The sequence below is a fragment of the Mustela putorius genome, unplaced genomic scaffold (genome assembly GCF_011764305.1).
Source record: "Mustela putorius furo isolate JIRA1106 unplaced genomic scaffold, ASM1176430v1.1 tig00000129_pilon_pilon_pilon, whole genome shotgun sequence".
NCBI lineage: Eukaryota > Metazoa > Chordata > Mammalia > Carnivora > Mustelidae > Mustela > Mustela putorius.
Window position 1 is genome coordinate 37742078 of NW_025421290.1, and position 20143 is coordinate 37762220.

At 40.7% G+C, this 20143-nt stretch overlaps 1 protein-coding gene across 21 annotated transcripts in view; it reads right to left on the reverse strand.

Moving 5' to 3' along the window:
• The window catches only part of TTLL5 (tubulin tyrosine ligase like 5), a 284568-nt gene that overhangs the window by 220054 nt on the left and 44371 nt on the right, over positions 1–20143 (reverse strand). For all 21 annotated transcript variants that reach the window (XR_006604351.1, XR_006604357.1, XR_006604352.1 and 18 more), the window contains exons 10-13: positions 13588–13689; positions 11751–11842; positions 10842–10949; positions 440–521 (exon numbers count right to left, since the gene is read on the reverse strand). Coding sequence is in view for 16 of the 21 variants with exons in the window: in XM_013058395.2 (XP_012913849.2) it covers positions 440–521; positions 10842–10949; positions 11751–11842; positions 13588–13689 (384 nt within the window). In the remaining 5 variants the exon portion in view is untranslated. The remainder of the gene's footprint in view (positions 1–439; positions 522–10841; positions 10950–11750; positions 11843–13587; positions 13690–20143) is intronic.

Sequence of the window (20143 nt, forward strand, 5' to 3'; positions counted from 1 at the left end):
GGACCAAACATTATATATACTATCCTAGGCCCAGCTCTATACCTTACAGTATATGTGGATTTGAACCTGTACAAACCTTTAGCAATAAAGGAAATATAATATCTCATGTATTTCTTTAGTCTTGGCAGAACACCCACAAAGTTAAAAGACAGAAAGAGAGAGAACTGGAAATAAAAATGAACACAAGAAGCATCCCTTAGATGCTCAAGAAGACAGTTATCAGATCACAAATTGACTAGTAAGGTAGGGATACACGGTTACCCTCTGGAGGTTAACCACATGTCACAAATCCCTCAAATTTAGAAATTCTAGTCATTTCTATCTAATAACTAGGGTAAAAAAAATCTAGCGCCAAGAGAAACGACTTTTTTTAAAAAGTTTTTTTAGTGCTATTTATTGAAGGTTTGTCCTTTTCCAGTTGAAGGAACAGACTACTTACCAGGCCAAAGAAGGGGAGAGATTTACTTCCAGCAACCATGGCTTCAGAGTAGAATCTATGAGCACATCAAAGCCATAGAGTTCTAGAAATACAACATAACATACAAGATCATTTTCCATGTTACAACTGAACAAAAATCTGAAAGACTGAAGCCAATCAACTCCCACCAGAGGACTAGAAATTTGGGGAGTATAAGTAATGAGTGGAAGTAGAAGCAGAGAATCTTTCCAGATCAAAATAAATTAATCAAGTTCTAGAGATCATGAGATAATGTTATAAAATTCCACTGCTTTTATCACCCACTCTATTGACATTCCTGAGTTCTACACAGCAAGTGACCTGACCTCTAAAAGTTGGCAAGATTCTGCTGTGCATATGGGTAAAAAAAAAAAAAAAAAAAAAAAGTTGGGAATGAGAATGCCACAAAGGCATCCAACATCAAAGCTTCAAAGCTGTTTTGGGTCTGTTCTGGATTGCCCCCCCCCCATATTCCGAAACAAAAAAATCTCCTGAAGGAATCTCCCTGGGCCCTTCCACTACATTTTCCTAAACTAGTATCTTGTTTTTGCAGCCTAGGTCAAGAAGATAGTTCACTGTAAAATACATTTATTCTTCCCCTTTCCTATGGTTTCAATTTCCCTTTGGAGACAGAAAATAAAGTACAATGGCTCAATATAGATAGAAAGAAGAGAAAGGAGGGAACCCGTGGCAGACAGAGCAGGACTGTGATAAGCTATCCTGCACCACTAATATCACTGAAAAAGGGAAGGAGCCAGAGACCAAATTTCCATGGTTTCTGGTTTCCTTTTCATGGTTTCTTTACTGATTCTCTTCCCTAATTCCTCAACTGTTGTAAAGAGTAAAGCAAGAACATAAGCGGGCTTTTCTCCCAGGATGCAGGGATAATATGACGCTAATTTTGGAACCTCAGCCGGCAACCTTTACTCTTATCATTAACGAGACCCTCTCCACAGTCCTCTTTGGGATACACACATCAAATCCATCTGACTTTCAGAAGTCCCACGCATTCTCAAACTTCCCACTCCATGCCCCTCAAATAAACTGTCTACATCTTCTTTCCAAGAGAAAAGATGAGCTTCCTTACAGTTCAGCCAGAGGTCACAGGCCACAGCTCACACCTATAGAACACAACCATGGATCTTCCGGAAACTCATTTTGAAACAAATGTCTTTACTTCAAGAAGGATTCTCCCATTTCTTAATCCTCTCAAGAACACAGAAAAGTAAGTGTAAGTTTCTAGAAAGATGGTGCCCAAGACTGTCTTTTGAACAGGAAGTCTGATATGGGACCAAGAATCCTAGAAGGGAAATCTAGAGACCTGGTTCCTTCTCATGACTCTACCATTTATTCACTGTGGCACGTGAGGACATCATTTCTCTTCTCCTTTCACTTTTCTCTATTAACCACCACCTTTCAGTACCTGCATGCTAAACCCAAAATTCCTATTTATGCAACACTAATTAGACAATCATATTCAAGTTTTTCTCACAGGAAAAGATGTCATGAATGAATTTGCTTCCATGGTACTTATTCAGGATTCAATTTAATTTGCAAAACGAATCTCAAACCAAAAGAGAGTATGAGGTAGGATTTTCCTTCATGTAACTACACAAGAACCAATTATTGGTACTTCAAAATGTAAAGAATAGAAAGCTCCTATCTCTTATAGGTAACAAATTCATAATTTTTATGGCCAGTACATTCTTCTTAAATATTTTACCTAATCTTCAGTCATCCTAAATATTATAAATATAAATTATATTATAAATATATTTAATTATAAATATATCCTAGAATATTCCCCTTTTAATCTGAAAGAAAAATCTTTTGTGATATGGCACTCAATAAAGCATTTAAAAAGAAAAACTTAATTGCTAAATCTATAAGCTCATGTTAACATTACACAAGCGGGATTACACAGGATTCAACTGTTTCATAAAGTGGTAATATTATTAATAATAACAGTATGAGGAACAGGGTAAGAATACTGCCTGATGCACAGAGTGACCAGACTTGCAGAACCAACCACAAACGGAGACAAGCTGAAATCAGAACGACAACCCATGAGCCCCATTATTTAAACACCCTGCATTCAACAGCCAACACATGGACTATTTCCCCAATTAAGAGGCAAATTCCAAGTATCTCAGTTGAAAGTCTGAGAACTAACATTCTAGGAAGAAAAAAATAAAATAAAATAACCCAAAGAGAGAAAATGCCCTTTATAGTACCAAGTGCATTTTTACTCAGGTGAATGAAACCCGTCAGTGCTTAACAATCTCAAAATCAGTTTTGGCTCTGACTGTATCTGTATGCGCACAAGGCTTAGATCTACTACCATCTAAAAGTGGGCTAAGTTTGGGACAGCATTATAACCCAGAGCCAAGCCCAGCTCCCCTTAGAGGCTGGGACTGGAACAGGGTTTGGGGGGTGGGAAATGGGAAATGGTATGAAAAAGTAGCATTTGTATCAGGTTTATCTCTTAAAATAATCAACTCAGCTTAAGAAAAATAATTTGGGCCCTTGACAGGCTACAAAGTCCTTATAATGACCCTTTTAACTTATGACTGGTCTTTTTCATGGACATTTAAGATTTTAAAAGGTAAAAAGGAGGTTGCACTAATATTAAACTTCACCTTCAATATTGTGTGTTTTGCCAGTGTCTAGAATTTCAAAAACTTGGTAATCCGGGATGAGACATAGCAGTGTTCTTGTCATTAAAGGGTGCAGGCAAACTAGGTTTTTCCCGCTCTGAGAGCTACTTTCTTTGTTCCTCTCTCTTGTCCTCTCACAACAGAAGAGCAAGTATTTTCAAAGAACTGTTGCTCCCACCTTGTTCAACAATGTTTCCTTAGGAAAATTTTCTTTCATGATGTATTTCCTTCAGTCCCCAGCCAAATCAAAACAAACTTGAAAATACTCTCGTGAGCAAGTGAGGGGAAGCCTGGCACCACCTCTACTTCTCACTGGTGCCCTTTTCTCCCTATTTCTTGAATGCAGCTTCCCGTAAAAGCGATCTACCCTTAACTGCCTTAACCTTCTTACAGCCTATTCCATTCCCCAGCCCATAGGGATTTGCTCCCATGCTCTAAGTCAGTGGCTGTTCTCACTGTGATCACCAAAGACCACCTTACTGCGAAGCCCAAACATCTGAAACTGTTGACCACCCCTTACTTATTGGAACTTCCTTCTCCCTTGGTTCCAGGCCACTGCTCTCTTCTGCTTCTCCTCCTCCTTTCACACTTCTCTTCTGCCCAGCTATTCACTGGTAGGTTTGCTCAGGGTGGCATCCTCAGGGCTCTTTCCTTCTCAATTCTACTTCTCTTCTTGGGTGATCTCATGTATTCTCATGGCTGCAATTAATATCATGATGATGACATTCAAATCTCTATCTTTAGTCAAGTGTCTCCTGGACACCAAATCCCTAACTCCAATCGCCTTCTGGATAACTTCACTAGGATATCCCATGAGTACTCAACCTCAACAGAACATAACTTGTTATCTTTCCCCCAAACCTGTTTGGATTCCCATTATTCTTCACCTTGGAAAATGGTAACCCCATCGGCCAGTTGCCAAAGCTAGAAACACTCTCTTCACCACGTCGGAAATCCTACACACTACCAGATCTCTTCTCTATTTCTCTTTAATCCAATCATATAAATTCCTTTTTGACACAGAATTCATATATAATGAAAGGGACAGATCTTAAGTGTACAATTTGATCATGCATGATAATTGGATACATCCATGTAATCCACACTCATCTCAACCCATACAGAACATTTCCATCATTCCAGAAAGATCCCTCATGCCCCTTCCTGGTAAATACCTTGCTTCCCCTCATCATACCCCCAGATAATCACTATTCTTCTTTCTTTCACCATAGATTCATTTTGTCCATTCCAGAAAGCCCTATAAATGGAAGCATCCTGTATGTACTCTCTTGAGTCTGGCTCTTTCATTTAGCCTTTCTGAGATTCATCCACCTATTATTGTTTCTTGTTTTAAAGCGAGACAATAAAATTATTGTATAATTTACATACAAAAAAACCCTTTTCAATTGGAGTCTGATGAGTTTACACTAATGTATATGGTCACTTAACCATCACCACAATTAAGATAAAGGACAATTCTATCAGACACTCCTCATGCCCCCTTAGACTCAATTCTCACTCCCCATCCCACCAGCAATCATTGATCTGATCTCTACCTTTCCAGAAAGTCAAATAAATGAAATCATATGGTATTAGCCTTTGAGAGTGGCTCCTTTCACTCAGCATTGTGCTTCTGAGATTTATTGACGTTACTGTGTTTCAACAGTGTAGTCCATTCCTTTTATTCCATGTTATGGATATACCACAACCTATTCGTCCATTCAACAGTTCATGGACAGCTGGGTTGCTTCTGATTTTTGATGATTATGAATAAAGCTGCTCTAAACCTTCACATACAGGTATTTGTGTGAACATGTATTACTTTTCTTGGGTAAACAATCTACAAGTGGGATTGCTCAGTCTATATTATCACTACATACTTCTTACCTCCCCATCCATTTCCCTAGGACTAGTCTCTCCCCGCTGCAGTCTGTGCTCCATATGGCTATGAGAATTTCTAAGACATCAGTCTGTCAGATAGAGACAAACTGTGAACTGCCCCAACAACAGACACTTGATGTCAGGTTGGCTCCTGCAGGATTTTAGTTACTTCTGGTCATGTTGTATAGTATTCCCTTTATTGTAATTCTGTCTTACCAGTTTGGCTCATATCATGATAAAAATGAAAGCAAATAATAATAATAATCTTACTGCTCTCCTGGCTCAAAAAACTCCAGTGGCTGTCTATCATCTATAGGATAAATTTATACATGTCAGTCCTCTATAATCAGGCTCCAATCTACTTCCATATCTCCTCTCCTGTCACCGCTTCCCACGCAGGCTCTATCTAGTCACAGTGAGCTTCCCACTTTAAAAAATGTCACACTGTGTCTGGACACTGTGCTGGGCACATCCTATTCCCTCCATTACAAATGGCTTTCCCCAGCTTCCCTTAGGTATAGCCAGTAGCTCTGGTGTATTCCAAGAGTGCCTGAGTCCCTCTGCTCCCTGTACTGTCATTTATCACTTCATGTCTGCTCCTCCACACCACTGGAGGATAGGGCCATGCCTCATTCATTGTATACTACAAGCAGTGTACACCATAAAAAGCACAGAGAAAGCAATCAAGAAATGCTAAAAGAAAGAAAAAGAAAAGAAAAGGCTAAAAGAAAACCAATTAAGTGAAAAATACTGTATGATTTTTGAAAAAGACCAAGTAATATGTAGCTACTCCCCCAAAGTAACCCTAGGACAAGACTCGAAATATTCATAATAAAGCTATTAACCAAAAAGACAATAAGAGGCATTTTTATTAATATTTTTACATATTGACATATTTTTTAAAAACCTGATAAAGGGTGGTCTAGGAAGGGAGGGGAAAAAAGATTTGATAGGGCAAATAATAACACGTCCAACGCCTAAAAGATTACTAAACATGTCACACCACTAATTGTGGAATCAATCCACTCACCCTCTCCAGAAACAAAGCCCCGGCTGCAGCTGTGATCCTAAGTCAGTGGAAAGTGCTGACATTAGCCAGTCCGCACTGTCAGTCAAATGCTATTGTATAAAGAAATTCTTTTTACCTTGGCTTTGGATTTGAGTTGAAAACCTAAGGAGGAAGTCTTTATCTGGGGTCCAGAAGGAGAAGTTGGAAAAAAGCAAATCAAGATCCCACAGGAAAATGAGCTAAATAAAAGAGAAAGCCCAGAGCCAATTTGTTAACTAGTCCAATACATCAACATGGTATCTGGCTACCATATGTAAAGGTAGATTTGAAAGCAGTTTCTAGGACTTGGTACTGTTGATGAGAGCCGAAAGAGTGTCTTTTTCAGGCCTGATCAGCTAGAGAGAGTGATATCCTTTTTCCTGAGATCTAGTTACAGGAGGGCAGGAGAAGAATCCAGGATATGGGATGTGCCAAAAGTGGTCAGACTCATCAGAACTTGTCTTTATGTGAGTGGAGAAAGAGCCAGAGAGACCTGGCTCCCAAACTTGGCTTGGCCAACTGCATGACCTAGGAACAGATTATTTAACCTTTCCAAATCCCTTGTCTTTGTTATAAAACCATGGGTAACAAATACCAATAAAACTCTCAAAAGAGGGCTAAAGGGAAAAACCAATGAAAAGTGTTTGACAACAGTAGGTACTTCCTCCCCCGAACCTTCCACAGTGAACTTCCCTTCCCTTCCGACCTGAAGAGGAGCATGGAATAAAGCAGAAAGGAGACTCTGTCGAAAAGTGAACTGTCAGAAAAGAAGAAAGAAAGAAAAATGAACTGTTTGCTGACTTCTATTGGTGATGGTCAAGCAGTTTACGTAATTGGGGAATGTATGCTGCCCACTTTTGTGTCTTCCACAAATATTTATGGACACCCACCCTCTGAGAATGTCAGCTTACCCTATGAAATGGTCTAGAATAAGAGCAATGGAAGGCCAAAGTAGCATTCATTCAACAGACAGAGCCGTACTGAGCGTGGATCGTCCCGAGCAAAGAGGTCATTGGTCTCTGACCTAAACAAGGCCAGCCACATCGCCTCTACAAGGGGCATGGCAGCTGGCTCAGAGGAGTCCCAAGCCAGAGAGGACCAGGCTCCTGGCCTGTTACTTTAGCCGCCCTCACACACAGAGATAAAACTGCTGTCAGCAGCAACATCTGTAAAGGACAGCTAACATCCTGTTGCTCTTGGCTGGTTTTCTCCAACTGGTCAAAAAAGCCCTTCTCGTTGCCAGTTATGTCACAGTGCCAATTTCCTAAGCATACTTAAAGGGTTGCTGTTTACACATACATTTCACATGGTACCATATTTTTACAACCTTGAAGGCAATACAAATTAGAGTGCCAGAAATCTATTTTATTGGGAGAGGCATCAAAAAGTCTGTAAGACAAGAGTCCAGTGATTAAGGTGACCTGACAGCCAACCATCCCGTGGGCCCCTGCCCTCCAGGCTGGGTCTCCTTCATGTGGGCTCTTCCACTCATGAGCTCTGGGACCTCAGGAAGGGCTCCAGTTTGTCAGGTCTCAACTTCTTTTTATGGACTAATTATTCTCTGGGGTCCTTTCCAGATGTATAATCTATGAGAAGGCATTACACGGCTAAGTCTTAAGATTGTTTGCGAAGGCTCCTAGGTCTACATTTAAATACCAATAATACAATGCAGGTGTATGTAGATATCATCCATGTAAAATCCAGCTTGAGAAGAACAACACTTACAATCTATGCCTTTCAGCAGGGACTGAAAATAAGTTAAATGCATAGATAAACAGATGAATAGAATACTGGCAGTACCAAAGAGCAATCGTCAGGCATTACAGGTGGTAGAGTGGGAAAGAAATCACAAGGACAGAAATGCTTAGATAGAAATGGACTGCTCCTGGCCAAGATCCTTAATGTGTACGTGTGAAACCACGACTTGAAAGGATATAGTGGACCCCATCACTGGACTACTGGCTTCCACTAAAAGCACCAATGCTCTAAGTAAGCCAAATTATTCCGGGAAGCTCTCGATTCCTGTTTACTCTAAAACAAGTTAAGAAAGAAAGAAGGAAAAAAAACAAACCCAGTTTATTCCTTGTAACTTAAACCCCAGGGGAAGTTCACAGGAGTCAGTGGGAGCCAGAGAGACTCACACAAATATACACACGTATGCAGAATCATATCTGATGGGGGAGGTTAACGAAGCACACAAAATCCCAGGGCTGACAGGAAGTGGAATTAGAACCACAAAAGCCAAGACAGTCAACAACTTAAAAAACTCCAGATGCACTCACTTTATTAAAGCTGAAGAAGAGGAGGGAGGGGGAAAGGGGACCCAGGGATGATGAAATGGACTTAGGGGTATTTCACTGAGTCAGAGAAAGTCACTACTTACTCATATCGGAATCTCTACTGCCACTAAGTTCCAGAAATTCTCAAGCTCCCAAAAGGCAATCAGGTAATAAAACAAACAGAAGAAGAAACCTTCAGAACAGCTTATGATCATTTCTACAACAAAGATTTTTACAGCAGGAAATTTACCCTCATATAAGAGTCAAGTAGATGTGGAAAAGAAGTTTTTTAACCTAGTGAGGTTTCTGAAGTTGAAAATATGTTCAATCACCCCTTGCTCAGACAGTTTAGAATAGCACTAAGAGCTCTAGGCCCTTACCAAATCAGATCTACTGAGAAGCCCACTATCAGGCCACCAAAGGGCAAAAAAGCAAGTACCAATGATTCTCTCAACAAACACTTCTTGAACATCCTCTAAAAGCAAAAACAATGCTACTGTGCACAACAGGAACAGAAACTAGGGAGATACCACTCCTGTCTGCAAGGAGCCTCTAGTCCAGGAGGGAAGTGAGACACATAAATGGGTACCAGATGACAATCAGGTACCACCGCAGATTATGAAAGGAAAGCTGGGAGCTGGGAGGGCTAACTGTGACTGGAATATTTAGGGAAAAATTCACCAAAGAATTGACACTTGACTTCATCTTGAAAAGATGTCGGTAATCAATAAGTAAAGTTAACATGAGAAAAATTTATCAGACACAGGATAAAGCAGGTGCAAAGACACAGGGGAAGGGAAGGAGCTGGCAGGCCTAGGCAGACAGTGAAAGGTCTGTTTGACAAAAAGACGGTAAGAGGGGAAGGAGACACACAGTGGCTACTGAGAATTGAGAGTATAAGCTCAGAGACTACCAAGTAAGTGCATGTGTAAACAAACCATCACAATATGATAGGAAAAGAATATAACAGAACAAAGGATCAAACAGTGTGAGAAAGGAGACACAACAGGGCACTTTGTTAAGCAAGGGTTCCTAGAAAAGGCAATAGTGAACATGAGTCTTAGAATATGAACAGAAGTGTGCCAGGCAGACAGGATAGCAGAATTTACACCAAGGCACAGTGGCATGGAGTGCTCAGTGGTGTAGTTGGATTATGAGATATAAGAGGAGATTCTAGAAAATTCTAGAATTTCTAGAATATGAAGCTGGGGTCAAGTCCTTAGAAGCCTTGAAGTCATGTCAAGTTTCTATTTACTAGTTAAGCCTAAGGAGCCATGTGAGGGTTTTACAAGATATGAACATAATTACATCTAGAAAAGATGTCACAACCTCTTCTTTTCCTATATGATTTCAGGTCCTGGTTAATCTATGTTCTTCTATTCAGAGTCTCAACACCTCCCTTTGTTTAGTGTCCCTCAAGTACAGATTATTATGATAATCCATGAAAGAGGTCAAGAATTATTAATTCTAGTTATAAAAATAACAAAGAAATGATTTCTATTGAGTACAAATTGAGAAGCAGACATTGGGCCAGTTGCTTTGCTTATCTCATCTCATCTCATCTCCACGGTACCCTTGGGAGGTAGGTACCATCATTACCGCCATTTTAAAGCTGAGGAAACAGGACTGGAGTAACGTGCTGAAAATGAGAAAACTACTAAGGGAATGGCTTTTAAACAAACGGCTTTTAAATTAACTCCCTGAGGCTCTAACGCCCATGTTCTCTACTTTCCTGTTACCCTGCCTCCCGAGCAAACCATGCTGTACATCCTCATTACTGCGCTACTTTAAATATCCCCCCAGCAATGATCCTGGTGTGTTTTACTAACAAAGCCTACCACCTGCTAAAAGCCCCGTGGGACTTTATAGACGCTGCTGCTGGCCATCACTAAAAAGCTCATAACCACACAGAAAGCAAACATGCGCAGGCACCCTTGGAGCTGGTCACAGCCAGTGGGTCAGTAGGCAACAGGCTTCCTGATCTAGGAGCTGTGAACTATGTCTTACTCCTTCTCTGTGCAACTGGGGAGTCACGGATGGGACAAAAGGAGACGGAAGGAGGAAGAGGAGAAGAAAGGGAAGCAGGGGGAGAGATCCACTAGAAAGAAGACTAAAACAAAAAGGAGGAGTCATTGGAAACTGGGAGAAAGCACATACTGGTACCAGCCAGAGCTTCTTGGAACGGTTCCCAGTCTGGCTGCCAAAGAGCTCTGGAATATATTTGTTAGAGCTGGATTCCTGTACAGCCCATTGCAGGCTTTTTCTGATTGCTCTCTGACAAAGAGACCCATACTTTGGTTCCAACCCCTGCTTCCCATACAGAAAGCTAGTGAGTCCTCAGGGGACCTCCACCACTGGCCTCTCAGTGGGACCTTCATGTGCTATGTTAGCCTAGAAAGAAAAGTCCACCACACACCTCTTACTCCTGCAGAATCACTAAGCCTGTCTACCCCAGGATCCTGTCCCAACTTCCCAAGCCCCTTTTCATAAAACATATTAAGCTTCTTGATTCTCCTTACCAAAACAACTGCTGCGGTGAGGAACAAAGGTTTTACAGGCTGTAGCAATAGCTAGTTCAGCAGAGATGATAGTCTTAATAATCAGGTCTTCCACATGGGCCATCAATGCTACAAAAAAAAAAAAAAGAAGAAGAAGAAGAAAAAGAAAAAGAAAAAGCAGCAGCAATAGCAATAGAAGAAGTAGGAAGAAACACTATAATGCATGGAGTAGAAAGACTGGATTCCAGTGATTTATAAAAGCATGTGTGCTCATTCCAAAAAGTCTCTAGGTGGTGGCTGTGCTTCTCCCGGAGAAGGCGAGTTATCTTATCTATGAATATCTATGAATAAGTTGACGCAGGCCAGAAAATAGGTGCTGGGGACTGTGCTCGAGTGGCCTGCTACAACAAAAGACAGACAAGGAATGGAAAAGAAGCCTCACTCCCCCCTTCTCAGCCTTCTCCTATCACTCTTTCCTTCGGGGACTAAGCGTTAGCCTTTTGCGCACTTCCCACCCTGCTCGAAGCTCAGCAATAGTGTCCATTTTGACGCCAAGCCCTGAACTCATATTTGACGCTGCTCATTCTCCAACTCAGCAACATGAATGAGAGAGATCAACATGGACGAATTTGCACCCCGGGCCAATATGGAGTATTTCAGTTTGCACTTCAACACTCAAGAAGGATTAATTCACTAAAGGCTAAGGTTTTAGGGTGCCTTCCAAACTAGAAATAAGGAAAGGAATTTCAGGGCTCATGGAAAGCCTGTTCTCCATCTTGAACAGGACAGGAAAACTTGACACCACCACCAATGACCCCATCAGATGTCTCAGCAACACGGTCAGAACTAAAAGAGCGTGATTCATGCTGAGAGGCCAGGGCAGGCTAGATAGAGGAGAGAGGTCAACAAAGAAAAAGGCCTAGTACTCACCAGTTGTATCTCTGCCTTCCTGTTTCAGATACCTAAGCATGGCACTCATGCTCCATTTGTTCCCATAATCCTCCACCTCTGGATCATCACAGCTGAAACAAAGGAATGGATCAAGATCACACACGCAAATAGGCCTATAAGTAGAAATCAGATTTTTTACAAATACTTGTCCTTTTGATCATTAGGAAAACATTCCCTTTGCTGCCCTCCACTCAGCAAGTTTTCTCGGTCCTTTTTGTCATATATATGCCGTATCTACCATTGAAATGAAAATGCATATGGCTTCCCTGATCGGGGTGGTAGGGGAGAAGGCAGCAAATTCCTCTTTAAGCAAACAGTAACGTATCAGGAAAAGGTGGAAGAAATGTATGGAAGAATGTTAACGGAAGAGTGGATACATTAATAAAGTGAAACGTTCAGGGATACTAACCTAGTCTTTGAGGTAAATGTCCCATGAGCCCACAGAACAACTTCTAATGCCATTTTCAGACCAGAACTGAGTCTGTGGGCTAGTGAGCTTACGGTAATGTAGCATGTAGCATTTTAATGAGCTAACCCAGCACAGAACCGCATTACCATCTGAAGCAAGCTCCCTCCCTCGTTAGTGGTAGACACAGGTCTTTTTTTTGGTACTTTCTGAGGTAACACTGAAGGGAGAATGCACTGAGGCAACAAGAAAGCGGTAAGTACCCCACAGCCAGAGCAGCAGACTAGCAAACGGAGTACAATGCCATGACCACCAGAAGGGTCTTGCAACATGCGACCATGTCTCGCAGCCCCCTTATTCCCTACCACCACCCAACCAACCACCAGCTGCGCGTCTGCTCATCTTCCAGAGTGAAGGATACAGTATCTTCAGCCATTCCCAACACTGGTCACAGGACACTCCATGAAATCTATAGAGCTCTGGCAACTATGCCATCACTTCCAGATTCTTTTCTTTCTTTCCTTGGACCTTCTAGACACCTATTTTTAGTCTGAGGAGAAAGTAACTGTTTGGGTTTCTTTTTTATTTTTCCACTTTCTGGCAAAATTATCAGGATGAAAGAAAACAGAGCAGAAGGAATATTTCCACACAGCTGGGCTGGCACTCCCTTCCACCAAATCTTTTTCTGAGATGGCCTCATTTCTTTCTTCATTTAATTTATTCCTAACTTTTTTCCCCCCAATCATACAAGTATTTACTTCAGAAAAATTTAGCAAATACATAAAAGCACAGTGAAGAAAACAGAAGTCACCCGCCCATGATCCTGTCCACCACAGTTAAGCACTGCTAACATTTTAGTATATATCCTTCTAGTTTCCATCTTCTCTCCCTCAGCAAACATAGACAGCTTTAGTTATCTTATATATTCAAAAAAGAAATTCAACTGCAAGTAGTGTCGGGCGATCTGTTTTTTTCCACCTGACAATGTACAGTCGTGAACGTTCTTCTCTCTGAAACTGTATGCACATCTCTTGTTATTTCTTAAGCTTAAGTTCCTAGAAATGGAAATGCTGGGTCAAAGGGTACCAATATTTTTAAAGCTTTTGATACATTTTGCCAAGTGCTGAAATAACCTCATTTCTTGACTTCTAAAAAGTTCCATATGCCTATTAAATTCCCACCCGTTAAGTGAAGTGAGGAAAGACGGTGAAGACGAAATGTGGGAAGGCATATTTTGGTACAGAAAGGCGACACTCTAACAGGGAGGGCAAGCAACGGAAAAGCGGGAGCTAAATATGTTAGATGACCACGGCTTCCCGTAGGTTCCATGAAGATAAATGTAGGACAGCGAGCTGAAGTTCCACGAGCACCACACCCGCACATGGATATTGGCTCAGACGGAGCTGGTACCTGACATAGTCTCCACTCTTCTTATTCACACTGTAGTTTGTCAGGTGCATGAACTGGTTCCGAATGTTCTTGGCTCCTTGATCATATCTCACAGTTGCAAACCTGACAGAAAGGACGTAAGTTAAATGTCAGAACAGGGGTTCAAGGAAATGCAGGCTAGAACTCAGGATCAATGTGGTATTCATAAAAGGAGGCTAACATCATTAACAAATAATGAGTGCTTGGTAAGTGCCCACTCCCATAGTAAGTGTTTCATATATAGTATTTAATTCATTCCTTAAAGCAAGTCCTGAAGTAGATAATATTATATCTCATTTTTAGAGTAGATATAAAAACTAAAGGGTAACCTAGAAAAATTAAGTAACTGTTCCAAAATTACACTAACAAAGTACAACATCCACTTTCTTTTTTTTAAAGATTTTATTTATTTGACAGAGAGACACAGTGAGAGAAGGAACACAAGCAGGGGGAGTAGGAGATGGAAAAGAAGCAGGCATCCCGCTGAGCAGGAAGCCAGATGTGGAGCCCAATCCTAGGACCCTGGGATCATGACCTGAGCCGAAGGCAGACACTTAACAACTGAGCCACCCAGGCGCCCCTACAACATCCACTCTTGATAAAAACCCTCAACAAAGTAGGCTTAGTAGGGGAATACACCTCAACATAATAAAGGTCATATATGAAAAAACCCACAACTAACATTTTCAATGGGAAAAAATACTGAAAGCTTTTCTCCTAAGATCAGGAACAAGACAAGGATGTCCACTCTCACCACTTTTATTCAACACAGTAATGGAAGCCCTAGCCACAGCAGTCACACAACAGAAAGAAATAAAATGCATCCAAATCAGCAAGGAAGAAGTAAAACTTTCCTATTTGCAAATGACATGATACTATACATAAAAAACACAAAAGACTCCACCAAAAACCTGCTAGAATTGGAAGTCTCAGTACATAAAATCAACATACAGAAATGCATTGCATTTTTATACACCAAAAATGAAACAGCATAAAAAGAAACTAAGGAACCAAACCCATTTACAATTACAACAAAAAGAGTAAGATATCCAGGAATAAGCCTAATCAAAGAGCTAAAAGATCCATACTCTGAAAACTATAGAAAACTTATGTAAGAAATTGAAGAGGACACAAAGAAATGGAAAGACATTCCATGCTCATGGACTGGAAGAACAAATATTGTTAAAATGTCTATATTACCCAAAGCCATCTACACATTTAATACAATCCCTATCAAAATCCCAACAGCATTTTTGCAGAGCTAGAATAAATAATTCTAAAATTTGTATTGAACCACAAAAGACCCAGAATAGCCAAAGCAACCTTGAAAAAGCACAGCAAAGCTGGAAGCACCACAATTCCCAGCTTCAAAGTTACATTACAAAGCTGTAGTCATCAAAACAGGGTGGTACTGGTATTGGCACAAAAAATAGAAACACAGATGAGTAGGACAGAACAGAAAACCGAGAAATGCACCCACAATTCTATGGCCAACTTATCTTGGACAGAGCAGGAAAGGATATCCAATGGAAAAAGACAGTCTCTTCAACAAATGGTACTGGGAAAACTGGACAGCCACATGTGAAAGAATGAAACTAGACTTTCTTCCATCAGACATGAAAATAAATTCAAAATGGATTAAAGACCTAAACATGAGACCTGAAACCATAAAATTCATCCTGGAAGAGAACACAGGCAGTAACTTCTTTGACATCGGCCATAGCAACTTCTTTCTAGGTATGTCTCCTGAGGCAAGAGAAACAAAAGCAAAAATGAATTATTGGGACTACATCAAAATAAAAAACGTCTACACAGTGAAGGGTGGGGAGAGATTAAGGAGTGTACTAGTTATGATGAGCACAGGTATTGCTTGGAAGTGTTGAATTAGTATACTGTAACACCTGAAACACATATTACACTGTATGTTAACTAACTGGAATTTAAATAAAAACTTAAAAAAAAAAAAAAAACCACACCCAGAATCGAAACCAAGGCTGTCCCAACTCCAAAACTCATGTTCTTAGTCACAATGTTGTTGTCCCATAAATAACTGGTTCAATGTTGAAATAATCATTTCTCCCTAAATTGAATTATTTTCTCACCCTCCATAATGCTGTCTGCAGATCTGGCTGTTGTAATAACACACTGAATTTCCATAAGTAACATTAAGTTCAAAAATGAAACTTGAATAAATTCATCAATATTCCCCACCCCCTACACTGACTCTGCAACACATGTAGCTGCTACTTTTACAGAACCTTAGACCAATAGGAAGAGTGAAAAATAAAAACAGAGTTACCCATGCCTGGGAAACTGTGTGTGGGATGCTGTGGATGACAGGGCGTGAGCTGGTCAAGAAATACCCCGTGGGTGTGGATACAGTGCATGGCACCATAGAATTCTATGGACAACACGAAGCAAAAAGAAAAAACTGTCGGCATAACGTTATATAGATTTAAAACTCATCGGCAGAAATACCAGAGCTGATCTTTAAAGTTCATGTTAAGAAATAACAATGGCAGCGTTAACAGCACACAAAGCCTAGGTCTGCAAGAACAGCTTAAATATGAGCATCGTGTAAGAGACTAATTCCTGAATTTGGAATGAAGGCAAAAGACGGAGGGATTAAACATGGAGCCCACTGAAAACAGAGCAGCAATTTGATACCCTGGACGACTGCCAAAAGAAGACCGAAGTATAAAATATACGTGCCTCTGAAGGAAGTAACCAGGGAAAGAGAAAACTTTCCAGTGATGCTCAACATCAACAAAAGGACACTTGAGTCGAATGGTTATGGTAAATATCAACCCCTGTTTACATACCGCCATAACCATATCACCCTTCGCTAAAGTGGTTTTCCCAAGAGGCACATCCAAGTGTGTGAAAAAAAGTCCTGGAAGGCCACAAGTTTATTTTCATATGATTTACAAATTATTTACATATGCTTACTCAGACTATGAAGTCAACATGAATTTCCACCACATTAAAGGGCAGCATTTAAAAATGTTCCTCTTCTCTATTTCTTCTCACCCACCCACTATCTCCACTTCCTAATTCCCTGTACTAGAAATATATGAAAGCCAAAGAAAGAAAAGTGAAAAACAACCCCCCAAAAACCCTGAAATTAAAATAAACAAACATGAGGACAGGAAGAAGGATGTGGACGAAGAGACAATGCTGACCAGGCATGTATGGCTAAGGGACAAGGGTCTGATGTCCATTATGTCTGTGCATGAGAAGGACCTCTGATTTTTCAGAAACTTCTGAAAAATAGTAGTAGTTATCACCTAACTTCTAACCATGTCACTCCACAGTAAGTAAACCCTACCTATGCATCCCAATCTTCCTTCTATAGCCATTCCCCAATCAAGTGGGAGACAGTCATTCTCTGAAGTTCTTAAGAAATGCAAAGAGGACCCACACGGGGCCTGCTTGCCTCACCCAGACATTACCTCACAGTGACATACCTCCTGCCATCCTCTCCCCCTCAAAAGAATAATGATGGAGAGGGAGGGAAAAGGTTCTGCTTCAGAGAAAGAGGCTTTTCATCTCTCCTTGATATGATGATCTGATCTAACTTGATCGACAACATGAAAAGATTGGCAAAAGCCTGCCAGTTGAGTAACCTGGTACTCCACTCATCTGTCATTTCTACACTTCTTTTTTCAATCGGACTGCATCTCTAACAATGTTTCTTCGTCCTAATCTTCCTTCTCCCTGAGGAATTTATATTCTGAACTCCAGTAAGGACGAGATTATTGGTGTCACAGAGGGGGCTTCTAAAGAGCGTAAAAAGCAGTTAGAAGTGAGAATTAGAGAAAACAAAAACAAAAACAAACTTAGGCTCGGTGGAAAGTTACCAAAAGGGCCAAAAGCCATCCTCTATTTTGTTTAGCCCGATGGGGAATGTAGAAGGCCACATAGGTGTATGAACGCTCATCTCTTCCCTCCTAAAATGATAGGGTTCTCACTAAAGCCCCTATTAAAAGACCATGTTCATCTCTGGTCACCAGTTCCCAACATCTCCTTCGTATTATCTAGACTAGAGGTTCTACCAGCCTACCAATCAAGTTCTGATTAGCCCGCAAATTGTTTTAAAACAAAACAAAACAAAACACCTGGTTGATTTGGCCAGTGTTTAAAAACTAGACCTTCCTTCCTACAGCCATGACTGGTATGGAGGATGATGGAGGACAGCATAGGAAGGCGGCCCACAGGCAGTACACAGAGTTATCCATGCAGGATGGCGGTCCCACAGGGTCAGAGTCCACACAAGGAGGGCATCTGAGGGAGACAGTGGCCAAGGAGGTCCAGAGGTTGGCTACACACAAGGGAATTGGGTAAATAAATATGTTGGAAGATAAAGAGAGTCAGATTTTTCACTGTTGGAGAAGAGAGATAGAAAACAAGGACAGAGAAAGTCTCAAATGAACTCTGTAGTTTTGAAGGAGAACTGGAGGTATTCGTATAAATTCCTGCTTTTCAACGTATGGAAACAGATACAAAAATAAATATAAAAGGCAATGTGTGTCTCTGTCTATATATATATATATATATATATATATATACACACACAACACACAAACATAGATTTCCTTGGTCTACCCATTTCAAGGACCTGAAAGCAGAGATATCCCAGAGCAATGAGATTATCTAGCTCTTGGATCTTAATTTCTAAATACTGCTCTCCATTAAAAGCAACTAGTGCCCCTTTGAGAAAATGGTTGATTCTAGAGCTGGGGTGCAGAAAGAATGAGAGAAGCCTGAAACATCTTGTGCTCAAAGAAATGAAAGGACACAAAAGCCAGTTTACAGGGGCTCCCACTGGCCAAATCTGAGACAATATGATGTCAAAATAAATCCTGATAATAAAGGATTATAACCCATCAAATAAAACAGAGGAGTCCTTGAGTCCCCACTGGTATAAATAAATAAATGAATAAATAAACGGTTAGAAGAGACAGCTCTTCCTTGGAATAAAATGCCAAATAATAAAAGGAAAAGGAATAATAGAATCAGAAAGTCATCATTCGGCAACTGTCATAGTAATAACTCAGGCAAGAAACATCAATGGAGAGTAAAATCACTGAGTTAAAGCGAGAGGAGGGATGAGATTTTATGTGGTCTCAAAATCTCCTCAGAAGACACTTATTAATGAGAGAGCGGAAAACAAAGTAATCTTACAGCAGACAGATCTAGTAGACATAACCTTCACCAAGTGGTCAAATACCAATAAATCATTATCGCGTGCCATCAGTTTTAATGCAATAACAACATGGCATCGCTTCTGTGGTATTCTGGCCAAAAATACATAAGCTGGGTCTACTCATGAAAAAATATCAGATAATTCCAATGGAAATACATCCTAAAAAATGACTGGCCTGTCATCTTCACAAATGCTAAGGTCATAAAAGTCATGGGAAGACTGAGGGAACCGTTCCAGACCAAAGGGGACCAAGAGACATGACAACTAAATAAACCACGTGATCCGGGCTCAGAGGCTTTTGTTACAGAGAACATTATTAGGACAAATGGCAAAATCCGAATGGGATCTCTAGATGCAGGGTAAAATGTAACTTTGCGCTACTTTTACAGCTTTTCTAGAAGTCTGAAATGGTTTCAAAATTCAAAGTCTAAAAACAGAAGTAAGTTTCTCAATAAAAATCTAGATATTCTCGGGGTGCCTGGGTGGCTTGATCGGTTAAGTGTCCAACTCTTGATTCTGGCTCAGGTTGTGATCTCAGGTATGTGAGATGGAGCCTCAAGTTCTGCTCAAGGCAGAGTCTGCTTGGGATTCTCTCTCCCTCTGCCCCTCCCCCTACTCACACTCATGCTCCCTCTCAGTGAATGTCCTTGGGAGTCTGTAGGTTTGTGACCCCTGATTTAGAACTTCACATATCAAATTTCAACCCATCTAGGTCTGCAAGCTTCAACGCGAGCTCTTCATTAGCCGCAACCTAAAAGACGTAATTTACCAGCCACCCCAGGACCACATTTGCAAATACTTATGCTGGCACATACTGAAATCAAAATGATGAATTGAGTCTTGAATCTCCCTCTTAATGAAATCAAAATTTAGAAAAAGCTCTGATGACAGCATTTCACAGCCTTGACCTTTAAACCAAAAATATAAAAAATAAGGGGGAGGGGGTAGCCTGGACTTCTTTGCCAAATCTGAAACTCTGTTTACTATTTCATAGCCCACCGATGGAGAAGTATATGCCTTGTTATAAACCACACTGAAATACATAATCTTTGTTCTGATAATGAATTTTTTTTTTTTTACTATTTTATTTATTTATCTGACAGAGAGAGAGATCACAAGCAGGCAGAGAGAGAAGGGAGGAAGCATGCTCCTGGCTGAACAGAGAGCCTGACATGGGGCTCGATCTCAGGACCCTGGGATCATGACCTGAGTGGAAGGCAGAGGCTTAACCCACTGAGCCACCCATGTGCCCCCTGATAATGAATTCTGAAGTCAAAAGCTACATTTCCTTTTTGCTTCTTAATGTTTCTCCATGAGAATGGGGACAACAAT